The following is a 15034-nucleotide window of genomic DNA, read 5'->3' as shown; positions in this document are numbered from 1 at the left end:
AGAAGTATGCTGAATTTCAATTTGCGTTTTTTTTTCATGCTGGCTTTTTTTTTTTTAACAGTGCTGCTGCTTTCGTGGGCTTCTGGTTTTCTGCAAACCCTGCGGTTTTTTTTTCAACACCCCCTACCCCTAAAAAGAAAAAACAGGCAGCCTCTTTGTGTCTGCTATTTGAGATTTAAAAAAAACAGTGGAGAGGTGTAGCACTGAAGGAAAGCCTTCAGCCCACAAAAAACGGAAACGCAGCGAGCGAGGAGGCTGATCATTTGCCGACACTCCCTGCCTGTGCTCCTTTTTCATCCCTTCGCGTCGCTCTCCGGCGGCTGGCAGAAGCGAAAAAGCGACGGCGCCTGCGCTCCTCCTCGCTTGCCTTCCCCGGCGACGCTTCACCAATCCCGGCTTGTGGCGGCTCCATCCCCGCAGGGCCAGCAGCAGCAGCAGCAGCAGCAGCAACAGCAGCTGCAAGAGCGCCGCTAACAAGTCGCCGTCCACTGACGGCCAAGTGACACGATCGCGTCTCTCTTTGGCTTTTTTTCGTTGTCGCCGTTTTTTGTTTGTTTTTGATTTTTCCTCTTGAAAAGCCTCGAGGAAGTTGAGCAGAGACCTGACTGGACCGGAGCGGAGCGGACTGAACGACTGCACGCATCCGACACTCGGTGCTGTTGAGTCGGCTAAAAAAGCCCCACCGAGGGAGAGGATGGAGAGAAAGGTACGGAGCGGAGGTTCTTGGCTTCTCGACCATTATTTGCCACTTTACCGCGGGAGCCATCGTGTAAACGGCAACATTTGGGGGCTCCCGTTTTTCAATGGAAGGGGGATTTTTCAGTGTAAAATGGTGGTGTTTTGGCCTCGCTACAGACGCATCGTGCTGGAGGCAGAGGGGGGGGGGTATTGGGAGCAGGGGGGAAGGGAGGGGGGGGGCAGACCAGTTCGGTGTGTCTGCATCATCAGGCGCCTTCCTCGCAGCCTCAGCAGACAGCGGCTTGTTAACCTTGACTTTCGATGGAGAAACGAGACACTTGAGTCTCCGTCATTGGGACTGGAAAGGAGGGGGGGCGGGGGGGGTTTGCTGACCCGCTGACTTGGGCACGGCACGGTGCACCATCTTATTTACACCAATAGCCTCCTCCCTTCTTGACAAAAAGTTTCACTTGTGGCCTTTCAAAGGCACCAGACACTCCCTGGTCACTTTATTTGTCGTTCTAAACACTTTTTGTCAGGTGTACCTTAATGTTGTCTATTACAAATCAAGACTCAACCGGTTTGATAGCTAGATTATTAGTGGTTATTCTTTGGGTTTCAAGAGTGATGTTTGGTGAATTTTAATAACCACACCAAACTACATCTAACTCAGTATAAACACTCCAAAATGGACTCTGCTTTTAATTAGGGTTATTTCCCAATGTTAAATGTGCAGTTAGCCAAATTGTAATTTAGAAGTGAAAAGGGAACATGATCTTTATTCTCCACAAGGCCACAATGAGGTGAATTAAGTCTGACTTCTTCCTACTCCTTTTTAGAATAGCATTGTGCGATGTTTTTATTTTGGGATACTGGAAAGGGTACATAATGTAGCGTCACCACTCAAAGCCAGTCTTTGCTTTGCGTTAGCGTAATTTGTGATGTTGCTAAATGCGCCCATTGGCAATACCCAACACAAGTGTGACCAATGTCATTTTCTTTCTCAAAGAGTCGTTAAGAATACCCAACCAACGTGAAACCAACGCCCCCCATTTTAATTCGAAGACAATTCATGTACATCAGGTTATCTTTTCAAACACGAGGCTACAGTTAGCTGTATTTAACATTAACACAGCTCAGTGGAGTTTCAACACAATCAACTGTGCCTGCTTGATTCAAAATACCCAACACAAGTGAAACCATTATTTTCTTTTTTAATTAGGAGAGAGCGTATGTCAATTTCGCTTTCCAATACGCGCACACAGCGGTCTACCTTTGTTCCGTTAAGCGTCGCTCAATGTAGCTTTGATGCTTCAAAGCAGGTCGAAGCTTTTCTTTTGGTCATTATCATTTGTCAGTGTTGAATGTGCTGTTTGAAAACGCAACCAAAGTTTGAACCTAGGTCCCATTTTTTTAGAAAATCGAATACATAATCATCAACTCAGGCTACAGTTAGCTTCGTTTGGCTTAGTAAATGTGAGCTTCAACACTTGGTAGTTTTGTTGATTTGTGAGTGCTAAATGTGGTGTGTGGCATCATTCAAGGGAAAGCATTGTGGCCCTTTTGATGATCATGATCGAATCATATTATCTTGAAAAAAAAAATGAGGCTAAAGTTAGTTTGATTTAGCTATATTTTAGTGTACTTTAAACACACAATGCCAGTCTTCACTTGTAATTTACATTTGTGAGTATTAGATGTGCTTAATTTTGAAACCAACCTTCCCTTTTTGAATTAAAAAAGAACATACTGCGCAAACAGTATTTACCTTTTCAAAGCGGTAACTGCGGCTTCAGTTAGCTTTGTTTATCCAAGGTGAGTATAATTTGAACACTTCTTTTAGTCTCCGCTTTTATACGCCATCTGTATTTGCTTAATTGTAATTCCCCAACCAAAGTGAAACAAATGTGCTAACACTTGGCATTGGCACTTGTTTTTCCTTCAAATGTTTTGTTGAATGCAGTGCTGGGTTGTTTGGTGATTCTCACAGTGAGCCAGTTGTGTAGTGTGTTGTCGTCGCTGTTGTTTAACTTGCTTGATATTGGTTGTTATTCTATTTGAAATAGAAAGTGGTCGCTAGTTAGCTCATGCCTTCCTGCAATTCAAGCAGGAAGGAAGGAAGGCGCTGAAATGTTCTTGCTCTACCCAAAAGCGCAGAAAGAGCCACTTTTCAGATTAACAATCCCTCAATCCAACAATTCCCTCGTCTGAGAGGCTGTTTTTGAATAAGAACTAACTGGACACGGATGTGAATGTACAGGCCTTGCTCGCAGAAAAAAAAAAGCTCAGGCTGCCTTCTCCTCCTCCTCCTGGTCTTCGTCTTCTCCTCTTGTTTCCTCTTCATGGAGACTTGGTTGGTGAGTCAGCTGTGAAAAAAGCACCTTACTGCATAGCGAGTTGCGCTATGTGGCAGGGCAGGCGGCCACCTAAAACTGGTGAAGCGTGCGCGTGATTTCAAGCTTCAGTTCGCAGCCCAAAAAGGAGAACAGGCCGATTAGTATGCGAGGTAGCGCCACGGCTCCCCACGTCTGGTTTGGGCAACAAACGTTTTGAAGGGAATGCGCCGAAGTTCCCCCCTCGAGTTCCAGAGTTTGCCCTCCTCAAGCGTCAAAGCGGGCTTTTGTTTGCCAAGAGTAGGAGGTCGGTCGGTCGGTCGGTCGGTCGGTCGGTCGGTCGGCCGTTGCCGTTGCCGTTGCCGTTGCCGTGCGCGTCTTTGTCTTTTGGTCTTACTTTCAGGCCTAAATGGACAATGGGGGCACTTCCCTCTGTAGCGGCGGAGGAATGCGAACCTGCTCAATGGCAGTTTGTTGCCATGGAAACAAAATGGCTTCCGGGGAAAAACTTCTGCACGTGATTGATTTCCACTGAACAGACTTCAGCGCAGAAAGAACCATTTCATGTTCGGCTATAGAGACCACAAAAAAGTTGACTGAGTTGAATTCCTTTCGTGACCAAGCTCATTACTAAAATGACTTGCAGGTCAAATCAATTTTTCCCATTCAAATGCTGTGCTTGGGCAGTGGGCCCCCTCATAAATGGACTCGAAACGCCTATGGATGCCACTTGACAACCTAACCTCAATTGGCCTTTCCGTGAAGAATGGCCGCAATTTCAGATGCAGTAGCTAGCACCAATGCTAAGTGCTTGTTTGTCTGTCTGTCTCTTGTGGTGTGTTCCAAAGCGGTGCGTGGGGGCAGGTGAAGCCCGAGAGCCCCCTCTGGAGCTGTCTCTCCGTCCGTTCCACGGTCAGCTTCTGGATTTTTGGGGAGTGCAACGGAGCGTTTTGTAAGCTAATACCATTCCAGCGGCCGCGTGCGCTCGTGTCCTTCAAGTTGCTCGTTTGGTTTTCGTCATCCGAGCGCAACTGGCAGGTTGACCCAATTCCAAGTTCAACAGCACGGACAGGCTGGCCTCCATTACAGAGTTTTAGGAAAAGTCTACACACCCCTCTTCAAATGTTAGGTTTTGGCAATGCAAAAAATGAGACCAAGATCAATCATTTCGAAAGCCTTCCTAGCATATACGGTGTGTGACCCTAAGATGCGTAGCTCAATTGTTTAAAAAAAAAAAAAAAAAAGTCTTCACACCCTCATACAGGCGATGTGTTCCGATTGGACCAATCACGTGCAATCTCATGTCAAAGTGCCTCTGATGAACCCCAAGTAAAGTTCCTCTGGAGTACTTGCTTCAGAGGATGATGATGATGATGATGATGATGCCCTGGCCTGGCTCTCGTCCCATTGGCTGATGTAGTTTCCAGCTCTAGGCAGATTACGCCGTTGCCATGGCTACAACAAACAGGAAATGCCCTGCAGCAGGTGACGCTTTTGGGTTTAGATGCTTTGTCTCGCTCCAAAAAAAAAACCAAAAAAAAAAAATCCTTAGCGTTCCTCTTTCTCCAAGCGGTGCACTTTGTGTATTGTGTTCACGTCCTTGGCTGTTACGGGAGCTGCTTTTGGGCTCCCCCCCACCCCCCTCCATTTGGGTTTTTCATGCCCTTGATGGCAGTCCAGGAGTTTCTTTTGTATGCGGGACAAAGACAGCTCCAAGTGGGACGCCAGGCCCAAAGTTCCCGATTTTCTTTTGGCGCTTCTGTCTGCTTGACAGTCGAGTTGACAAGTCGATGGAGGTTCGCCGTAGGCAAGATTTGCACACCACTGGCCACAACATTAGGTACACCTGCGCAACCCTTTCATCAGTCATTATATTACGTGTCACGTTGTCGAACTCAAACCTTTGCATTCGATTTCAAATAAAAAACACAAGTCTTTGTTTAGGATCAAATCACAAGCTCACAACATAGTATTAGCATTATTTTTGTATACATGTTCGTAGCACAATTTGCTTTATTATTTGTACTAATGGGCGATGGAAGCCCCAAACCTGCAGCGTGATTAGAATTAGGATTTTATTATTTCATAATTGTATTTTATTTTCATTTCTTTTGTATTAAGATGAATCACAGATGCTTCACGTTTGTAGTTTTTGTAATGGATTTCACGTACATACAAATGTACATTTATACAATTTGTCAATATTTTTTTATTACACGTTCTGTTTTTAAGTACTGGGTGCTCAAGAAATGCTTTCTGTTGTTCTTGGAAGATGACAAAGCACACACCAACTGGCCATTTTTTTAACAAACCTTTTCGTATCTGTCAATTGTCATTTTATTCGATTTTTGTAAGATACTGGATGCTTGGTGTTTTTAAAGTTGACGGTGTTGCAAATCGGTGTTTTAAAAACCATTGAACAATTTCGGGGTCATTTGGTCTGGATTTTGTCTTGTAAGTGCAGTAGCCGATGCTTTCTTACTTTCTGCGCTCGTTGGCCTCCTCTTGTGGTTTGGATGTTGACGTGTTTGGAAAAGCTTCCAACTGGTGACCTGAAAGTGTTTCCCGGTCTACCAGAACATTTGTCCTCATCGGCCATCTCCACAATACGGAGTCCTGTGCGCCTTCCATCTTAACACGCGGGCTAGAGGCTGTTTTATGCCATAAGGATGGTTTCCATGCATCAAGGATGGTTTCCATGCATCCGTTCCTGTTCTGCTCGCGCCCCCTGTTGGCTATCTAATAACACAACAGGTCAACCCCACCCCATCTCCACCCCTCTGTAGCCCCCCCCTAGTCTTCCCCACACTGGGACATTAGCATATTTTTTTGAATACCGAGGGAGTCGGTGGGGGTCCGGCAAGGGGTGACTCAATGTACGAGTGGGGTGGGGGTGGGGGCGGGGGTAGGGCGGGGTGCGGTGCGGTGCGGTGCGGTCGGTGCGGTGGGCTGCTGTCTTTTGCACGGCCCACTCGCCCTGATCACGCTTGAACGCCCGCGTGGCTTCTCCTAAGCGCGTTGACTTGTTCAACTTGTGCGCAAAATGTTCTCCCAGTCCACCTTTGGCGACCATGAATGCAAAGCTCTTCTCCACCTTGCACAGTTGCTTTCATGCATTGCGCATCACGCCACAACGAGAGCGCAGCATTTCAGCTCAGCATCCACGCGCAATGTCTTCAGAAAATGCAGCAGCAGCAGCAGCAGCAGCAGCAGCTCCGCGAGGTCGCTCAAACGGGCGGCCCGCGGGCCAGAAGCCGCCCGAGGGGGGAGGAGAGAGCACCCAAAGTAGCTGTTGTTGGTATTTTTGTCCACTGGGGGGCGCACTGACGACCACTTCCATGACGTTGTGCATGGAACTGGGCTGACCCTCAGCATTTGACGCTTGATCTTGATGCACTCGCGAAGGCCAAATGACGGCGAGCGGGCTTGACCTGCAAAGGAAGCCCACTTCTTAGAGAAGGCTGCCGTGCCACCCTAACATTGAAAATGTCCAGGTACAGTCAAGTCATAGTTTGATTCAGGGCAGAATACATTTTCGATCGCTTTTAATCATTATTTTTCTCTAGATTTCAAATGGCCCAAAAAAAAAGAAATCGACTATGCCAGAAAAACCATGACAAGACATGCCGTTGACATTTGTTTATGTTTATTTCTTTTTATTATCGGAGTTCAATTTCAATTGTAGGTGACTTGTCCCAAAACAATTTGGATCGTTCAATGCAAAAATGAGGTCCAAAAACAACGCCGTGAAGATTACGAGGCGTGTACTTTTCCACTCATGTTGATTTTCTTTCAAAGCGCCCCTTTTGCCACCTCCGACTCGGTCACCCCATCGGAGGAGCGCTTTCCAAAGTGGCCCCCTCCCCCCTTTTTCCTCGCCGCATGCCTTCTTATCTTACCAGCGGAATGCAACGCAACAGCTGCGCGGGGGGGTGTCAGGCGGTGGGCTGGCTGAAACCCCCCTGGTCGGCCCCCGCAGCAGCAGCAGCAGCAGCAGCAGCAGCAGCAGCTCTCTCTCTCTCGCTTGCTCTCTCGCTCGCTCTCGCTTGCTCTCTCGCTCGCTCTCGTATGCTCTCTCTCTCTCTCGCTTGCTCGCTCGCTCTCTCGCTCGCTCGCTCGCTCGCTCGCTCGCTCGCTCGCTCTCGCTGTCCCCCCGTGTGAGCGACATTCCGCGCTGGTGAAAGGCAAGTTAAAAGTGAAGCAGACACACAAGCGAGGGAAAGAGGGAGGAGGAGGAGGAGGAAGGAGGAGGAGGAGGAGGAGGAGAGCACAAAGAGAAGGAAAGTGGAGCAGGGGAGGGGAACGGGAGGCTGGCTGACGACGGCGGCGGCGGCGGCGGCGGCCAGACAAAAGAAGGAGAAGGCGAAGGAGACGCGGAGGGAGAGCAGACGAGGCGGAGGGGGGAGCGCAGCAAATGGCCACGGAGGAGACGGCGGGGGGAGCCAGGAAAGCCACCAAGAGCAAACTGTTTGAGTTCCTGGTCCATGGAGTGGTGAGTCGCCCGCCAGCCCGCCAGCCCGCCCGCTCGCTCGCTCGCTCGCTGGCTGGCTCGCTCGCTCGTCATTGAGAGGGAGGGAGGCGGTGAGAGCGGGGGTGGGGGGGGGGGGGGGGGGCGTGAAGGTTATTTCCGGCCCCCCTCACGGACGGAACCCGCGTCGCATTTGGCTCGGCCAGGGATGGAGGACGCGGGAATAGCAACCGGCTTGCCCCCCATTTTCCACCGTGTCTTGAGGCTAGCACGCTTCGAACACGAGGATGGAACGGGGGTGGGGTGGGGTGGTCGGGGGGGTAGGGTCACGAACGGTAGTGGCGTGGAACAATCTCTCCATTCATGTGGGAGATGTCAGGTCGCGAAGACGCTCAGGTCTGCGCGACTGTTTGCGACTGCCGAGTGGGGGTAGGGAGGGGGCGGGGGGTGGGGGGTCAGGTGGACTTGGGTCGCGTGTGCGTGCGCGTGCTGCGGGCGAGCACAGTGGCAAGAAAGTTCCAACGTGCCGCCGCTCAATCCAACGACTGCTTGCTTGCTTGCACATCGTTTTTCGTTGCTCTTCAGCTTCTCCTCAAATGTCCTTCCAATCATGCGTTTTTCATTCAATACCCCCCCCCCCCCAGAAAGGAAACAATTATTCACAAACTTTTGTGTTGTTTTGTATTGTATTTGAGTATTTTATTCAAATGTATTCATTTGATTATTTAATCATATTATTCAAAAGAAGACATTGTCAACCCGCGCTCTCGTGCTCGGAACGGGACCAAGGCGGTGCTCCGAGCGCTGAGTCGCTAGCTACAGCCAATCAGAGCGACCGCGCGTCCCGACCGTCGACGGGCTGAAATGCCCGCCGGACGCTGACGGCGTGGGATCGGTCCATGTTGGCCGATGGACACAAAACGTGGCCATCCGGACAAACTTGCATTTGAACGCAAGCAGGTTCTTCAAAGAACAACCCAAATAGCCGTAGTTTGGTGGAAAGCGCGGGCGTATGGGGACGCCCCGCGGCGGGCGAGGCCGGCACGACGGTGGCACGGAATGGCGACTTTTCCACGTTGTCCAAATGACATGACGTCACCTTGGGGATGTTTTGATGTCGATTTTGCTGGGGTGGAAATTGACAGGAAGCGTGGCGCGCGCTGGTTTGGGCCTTGAGTGCAGGCGGCCAGGACGGCCGTCGTTGCGGCCGGCGGCGGCGGGGCGGACGCGCGACGGCGCCCGCTCGACGTATCGCGCCTTTGACGCCGGCGGTCGTTACGGCCGGCCCGATCGACGATCCGCGCGCCGGCGTCCTCCCCGCGCGCCCATTAACCTTGATGAGGAGGCCGGCAGGCCGGCCGGCCGGCCCCCCCTTCGCCCAAACGCTTTTAGGATGGAAAAAAGTCATGTGGGAGCCTCAAAGTTTGGACGAGCCGCCACACGCACGCACGCACGCACGCACACACGCATGCCAAGAGTGGTGTGACAAGTGATTGCTGGCTGCTTGAAAGGCCTTCATGCGCCACCCGACTCCTGTGAGCAAAAACACCTCCTCAAATGCCGTCGGGATGTGTGAGTGTTTGTGCGCCGAGGAGGGGGAGGAGGAGGACGCAGCCCCCCCGCCCATGTTGTTTTATCCTCTTCCACTTCCAGGCTGACCCCCGCACATCCCCCCAGCCGCCAAACAAGAGTGACAGCAGCGCCTGTTCATCCTTCTTCTGATCACCACGGCTTCAAAACGCAACGCGCGCCGCTCGCACGCGCGCACGCACGCACGTCTTTTGTTTGACTCGTCACGTTCGCCGTTTTTAGTCCGGTTTGCTCGTATTTCGGGCACTTTCCCGTTTTAGTTGTCTGTCGACACTCTTTGTTTTTCTCCACGTGACTTTGCGGACAGTCTAAAGATCACATCAGCCTTTGAAATTGACAAACAGGACAGCAAAGAAAACATCCGGCGACGCCGGCGGGGGTTACAAAATGTCACATTCCGTCCGTCGACTCCCGAGAAAAGTCCAACAAAAAGCCAGAGAACGCAAGCCGGGCGAACGGCTTTGCGGCCTTTTGTCCTTTTTGCCGTGGCGTCGTCAACGCGATTGGACCCCTCCAACGGAGGGTGGGATTTTGACGGCCCGCGCCGGCAAATGCGAGTTAGCGCGGCTCATTCGAGGCGCTTCCCAGTCGGCGTCCGTCCGACTCATCCGAGGCCCGGAACTTGTCCGGAAGGGGCCGACTCGCCGTCCGTTTGCGGCCGTGGGTTGAGTTTCTGTCTCAATCCACCAAAGTGTCGTCAGGGGCCTCCTCCCTTTTGGAAGCTTCGGCGCGGCGGGAAAGCTGGGTGGCAAAGTAGGAGCCCCGAAAGTCACCTGAACCGGACCGCTTCCCCTTCGCTCGGCCTCACGCCTTCTCGCGTCCACGCGGTCGGTCGGGTCGGCGCTTGAGCAAACCCGCGCGAGGGGCCCATTTTGCGTTCTCCTTATCGTTTATTTGCCAAAAATCCCCGACAAACTCAACGAAAGTGAGCCGAGCCAAATGTCCTTGCTGTGGTCCATTTTTTGGTTTGTTTGTTTGTTTGTTTTGTTTTGGCGGGGCGGCTCAGCAGAGTGGAGGAAGGCGCTCGCTGGGGCGGGACGCAGCTGTTGGCGCAAGCGCGAGTGACAGGCGCAGGTGAAGGCACGCGGGCGGGCGGGCCGGGCCGGTTGTTCCCGGGCGTCAACAGCCCCTTTTTGGGGGCTGGGGGCGTGACAAACTGAAACAAATTGTGTGGGCTCCAAATGCAAAGACACGAGTATTTCTACGTTTCCTGTGCACCGCAGCCTTTGCGTGGTAAGTGTGAGAGCTCATCCTGAATTATGCCCCGAACGGCCTCTCATGCGAAGCTGGGTTTTTTTTGTTTTTCTTTTCATTGGAGCCAGCCCCGTTCACTCTCACACACTCCTGAACATGAGTCCACATGCACACGCTCTCATCTGCACTCGCGCGCGCGCAAATGCTCTCACACCGCCTAACCATGTGCGCGGCGGCGTGTGCTCCGCAGCGTCCCGGCATGCCGTCCGGGGCCAGGATGCCCCACCAGGGAGCGCCGATGGGCCCCCCCGGCCCGCCGTACGGAGGCAACCCGGCGGCGCGTCCCGGCCTGCCCTCCCCGGTGATGGAGGCGGGCCGCAAGAGACCCGCCCCCTCCCAGCAGGTCCAGCAGCAGCAGCAGCAGCAGCAGCAGCAGCAGCAGCAGCAGCAGGTCCAGCAGCAGCAACAGGCCGTCCAGAACCGGGCCAGGAAGTGAGTCCGACGCAACGCAGTCCACACGTAAAAAGGCCAACGTCAAGGTTGCTTCGAAATGGCCGAGTCGCGCCACGAAGCGCGATCGAGCGATTGCGTTCGCTCGGGAGAGCGAGCCAAAGGCCGCACGCTCGCATCGGAGTCCCCGGTCGGTGGACATATCGGCGAGGCGGCCGACCGGCGCCAACCTTTCCGGGGCCCGCGTGTTTTTATTCATTCGGCAAACGTCGCGGACCGGTCTGATTTGACCGAGTCGAGTTAGATGACTCATCGGTCACGCGAACGACTCCGATGACGCGCGTGACCGAGTCGAGTCGGCAGACGCGACCGACTGGAAACGCGCCGATGCTCTGATTGACTGAGCGGAGGCTCAGCGACAACGCCGCAGGTTCGCATGATGACGTTTTGCCGGGATTGAATGCGGCGCCTGACTTGAGTGGCTGCGCTGGCCGGAAACGCCGCCGATTTGGAGGATTCGGTTTGCCTGAGTCAAATGAGCCAAAACTCAAATGATTTGATTCACTGACGCCGCATTGACTCAAGCGCAGTTCCGAGCGCCTTACGGTTGTCGGGAGTGCGTGGCGTTTCCTCCAGAAAGGAGAATCCATACGGCCTTCGATCCTCTCACAGCTCGGCCAGATGCCGGACGGGACCGGACCGGACCGGACCGTCCAGCTTCTCCGGGGAGGGGCTGCTGGTCGGTTGCAGGGGCGCGCTTTTGCCACTAACGACGGTTTGCTGGCGTGGGGCTTCATTTGGACAAAAATGGTGCTTCGCCGCCATCGTGCGGCCTCTTGTTGTCAGGGAACCCGATCGGAGTCACCCGAGGAGTTTTCCTTGCGACTAAAGCGGCGCTTCGGGTTCGGGCCTCTCGGTGTCAAGAAACAAAGTTGAAGTGAGTTGAGGACTTTTGTTGAGTCCAAAATCTTGTGGCGTCGCGGCGCAAAACAAGTTTCTTTTCCGCAAAAGCGGTGCTTTGCCGCCGTCCTGCGGCAAGCGTGCTCTGAATTTAAGAGGCTTTCTATGGGGGGTGGGGCTCCGTGCGTCTCCAGAAGAAGCGAGTAGCAAGCTTTTCTCCCAACTGTCTTTTTGTTTGTTTGTTTGTTCCTGGAAAGTAGGCCAAGCGATTCCTTGTTGTTGACTTGAAGCCGCATTACGGCCAGGGCGGTGCCCTTAGGCCCGTTCCCCGATCGTCTAACGGCTGACCCGCTCCCCAGGAAGCCGCCGGCATTCCCGGCAGGCGGCGGCGGCGGCAGCGACGCGGCGGCCAGGCCGGCGGACGCGCGAGAGCCCCAAGCCGATCCCGCGCTCGCATCCAAGTAGGAGCCCGGACAGACCTTTGCCCGCCCGCCCGCCCGCTGCATGCCCCCTTCTCTCCCCCCGGGAGGGAGACCCTCCCCTCTCACCCCCCCCCCAATCACCGGCACCCCCTGCCCCCGCCGGCGGTGCATGCTTTGGACTTGGAGCATGGCATGATGGGAAAGGATTTCAAGTCAAAGCCAGCTCTGCCTCTTTGTGGGGGTTTTTTTGCTGTTGTTGTTTTTTTCTCTCTTCTTTTTCCAAAAGGCCAAAACGCGTCCTCTGGATGTTTTCCCCTTTCCCCCTCCGGCGGCCATCTCGTTCCACCGTTTGGCATGCTCGACGGAAAGCCGTTTGATAAACGCTCAAACGGCTTTCCCCGATGCTCGCGATTTGCATCCGCGCTCACCAAATCTCGTCCGGGTAAGATTGAACCCGGACGGCTAACCGCTCCCAAAAACACGATGAACGAGATGAACCTAACTGACCCCGTTCGCTGACTTTCCGAGCACTTGCATGAATTCGACACAATCCTCGCGTGCGAATGAGACTCAAAGCAAGGCACGCGCACGCGGAAGAAAATGCGGACCAAAAGCCCTTCCGATACGTACAGTGACATTTGTTCCAATGTTTTTCCCCCGTAAAATTAGCTCAACTCGCTAAATATATAATCTAACAAATCGTCGCTTCATTTACGACCATTAAATTCATGACAACGAATGCGATTTAGAAAAAAAAAAAAAAAAAAAGTGTCACTGCATTCATTGACCCATTATATTGGTGACACCAAATGTATGTCTATTTGTTTTGTCTTTTTTTTCTCAAAATTTGCAATAGTACTTGTCCGAATACACTATTTACATTACATTAGAAAATCACTATATAATAAGAACATCAGTGTTCAATATTTCACTGTTGGCGAACAAAATGCAGGATGAAAGGAGTGGCGCTTTTCCCGTTGCTCTTTTCCCGCGCACGCGGACACGCCAGTCGTGCGCCGCTCTTTTGCAAATGTCCAAGTTTGCCAGTCCAGTCCGGGTGGACCGCTGCATCGATTTGGGAGAACGCGCACAGCTGTGGCGCTGGACGCGGCCCAGCATTTGAGCAGATGGCCCGGCCGCTCGGCCCTCGGCCCTCGGCCCTCGGCCGGCTATCAGTCACCATAGTAACGTGCTCCCCTTTTTCCTCCTCTTTCTCTCCCTCTCTCCAGTGCAAAGAGGAGGAAAATGGCGGACAAGATTCTCCCGCAAAGGGTAAGGCTGCCTTCTTTTTGTCTTTTGGGCGGGCGGGCGGGCGGTCGGTCGGTCGGTCGGTCGGTCGGTCGGTCGGTCGGTCGGTCGGTCGGTCGGTCCAAATCCAAAGATCCTGCCGGCTCGCCGCGCGCGGCCAGGCCAGCGACGCTTTTCTTACGAGCTCGTACGGCAGGGAGGCTGGCGGATTTGGGTGGGAACGGACAAAGAGGGAGGGGGGCGGAAGCTTCCGATGCCCATTCATATGCGCTCTCCATCGCAACTTCCGTCCTGTCCACCGAGTTTCGCGTCAGTGGACGAAACGATGTTTTTTTCCTTCTTTTTCATGAAATTCACCGCAAATGGCTTCTCCAAAGCAAAACGGCCGACTTTGCGTTAGACGCGTCCACCGACTGTCACGCGTCAACGTCGTCGCGACCGGTGTGCGAGGCGGCTGTTTTTGTGGGGTTTTTTCGAATCCCCGAATGGGCCGCGAACGGCCGCTTGAAATCAAACCGGCCGACTTCCCGTTCAATTTGGATCGATTGCTTTTTGGAGTTGACCCGCGCGCCGCGGACGGCAATCTTGACGCCGATCCAAACGCAGCTCTTGTTTTGCTACGGCAAAAATGTCCAAAGCGTTTTTTTGCCATCGCCCCCACGAGATCCGCGAGCTGGTCCCCGAGTCCCAGGCCTACATGGACCTGCTGGCCTTCGAGCGCAAGCTGGACCAGACCATCATGCGCAAGCGCGTGGACATCCAGGAGGCGCTCAAGCGGCCCATGAAGGTAAGAGCGGCCGTCGACGTGTTGCCGTGGCCCGGGCGCCACTAACGGCGCCCCCTGTGCGGCGCGCGCGGCCGTCAGCAGCAGAAGCGTAAGCTGAGGCTGTACATCTCCAACACCTTCAACCCGGCGCGGCCCGACGCCGACGACTCGGACGGCAGCATCGCCTCCTGGGAGCTGCGGGTGGAGGGAAAGCTGCTGGACGACGTGAGTGAGCCCGCAGAACGCTGATCCAAAGCCAACGCCTGCGCTCGCGCCCCCCCCTCCCCCTTTTTTTTTTTTTTTTTTTTTCCTCTCGCCATTTTGCCTGCCGTCAAGTCCGGCCAAACTTGCCAAACTTTTACCTTCCGTGCAGGCCCACTTGTCCATACGCGGCCTTTGCGGAATAGGAGGCAAGCCGCAAAATGGCGCCGGCGCTTTTTAGCCATGTCAGGGGGCGGCCATTTTGTCCCTCCCGTCCAGCGAAAATGACATTGGCGGCTGGGCTGGGCAAAACAGCCGAGCCGCGATCGGTCGTCGCCCGAACGCCGAGCGACTGCGAGGTCATCTTCATCTTCGTCTTCATCTTCAAAACGGCCGCCCCCCCCGAGACGGCTAAAAAGGGCCGGCGCCATTTTGCGGCTTGCCTCATATTCCGCAAAGGCAACACTAAGCACGGCGCCTTGTCGCAAGTAGCGGGCCCGGCCCGCATAGAAGATATCCTTGCAAAAAATCTGCTTGGCTTGGCTTGACTGGCACTTTTTTCAGAGGACAAAAAAAGGCTCGGCGGGTCAGCGGCGTCCCGTCGAGCGTGATGTCGTGCGGACTTTGAGAAAGACTCAATCTTCCCGCTTGTGGTTTTGCTGTCCAGCCGGGCAAGCAGAAGAAGAAATTCTCCTCGTTTTTCAAGAGTCTGGTGATCGAGCTGGACAAAGAGCTCTACGGACCCGACAACCACCTGGTGGAGGTTCGTTACCGGGCCCGTCCG

The 15034-nt window shown here is 53.6% G+C and overlaps 1 protein-coding gene across 7 annotated transcripts in view; it reads left to right on the top strand.

The window, feature by feature from the left end:
* Positions 1-134: 134 nt before the first annotated feature.
* Positions 135-15034, top strand: part of smarcd3b (SWI/SNF related BAF chromatin remodeling complex subunit D3b) — a 26105-nt gene continuing 11205 nt past the window's right edge. For 2 of the 7 annotated variants that reach the window (XR_015084526.1, XM_086021514.1), the window contains exons 1-7: positions 7259-7503; positions 10514-10755; positions 11973-12074; positions 13265-13307; positions 13948-14070; positions 14149-14274; positions 14918-15013. Coding sequence is in view for 6 of the 7 variants with exons in the window: in XM_086021514.1 (XP_085877640.1) it covers positions 7426-7503; positions 10514-10755; positions 11973-12074; positions 13265-13307; positions 13948-14070; positions 14149-14274; positions 14918-15013 (810 nt within the window). In the remaining variant the exon portion in view is untranslated. Of the gene's footprint in view, positions 707-7257; positions 7504-10513; positions 10756-11972; positions 12075-13264; positions 13308-13947; positions 14071-14148; positions 14275-14917; positions 15014-15034 lie in introns of those variants that run through there. The other 5 variants (XM_086021517.1, XM_086021516.1, XM_086021515.1 and 2 more) reach the window with 5 other exon arrangements.

The sequence above is a fragment of the Filicampus tigris genome, chromosome 21 (assembly GCF_054856515.1).
Source record: "Filicampus tigris isolate MCC_2025a chromosome 21, RoL_Ftig_1.0, whole genome shotgun sequence".
Classification (NCBI taxonomy): domain Eukaryota; kingdom Metazoa; phylum Chordata; class Actinopteri; order Syngnathiformes; family Syngnathidae; genus Filicampus; species Filicampus tigris.
This window is presented reverse-complemented; position numbering and strand designations above follow the sequence as displayed.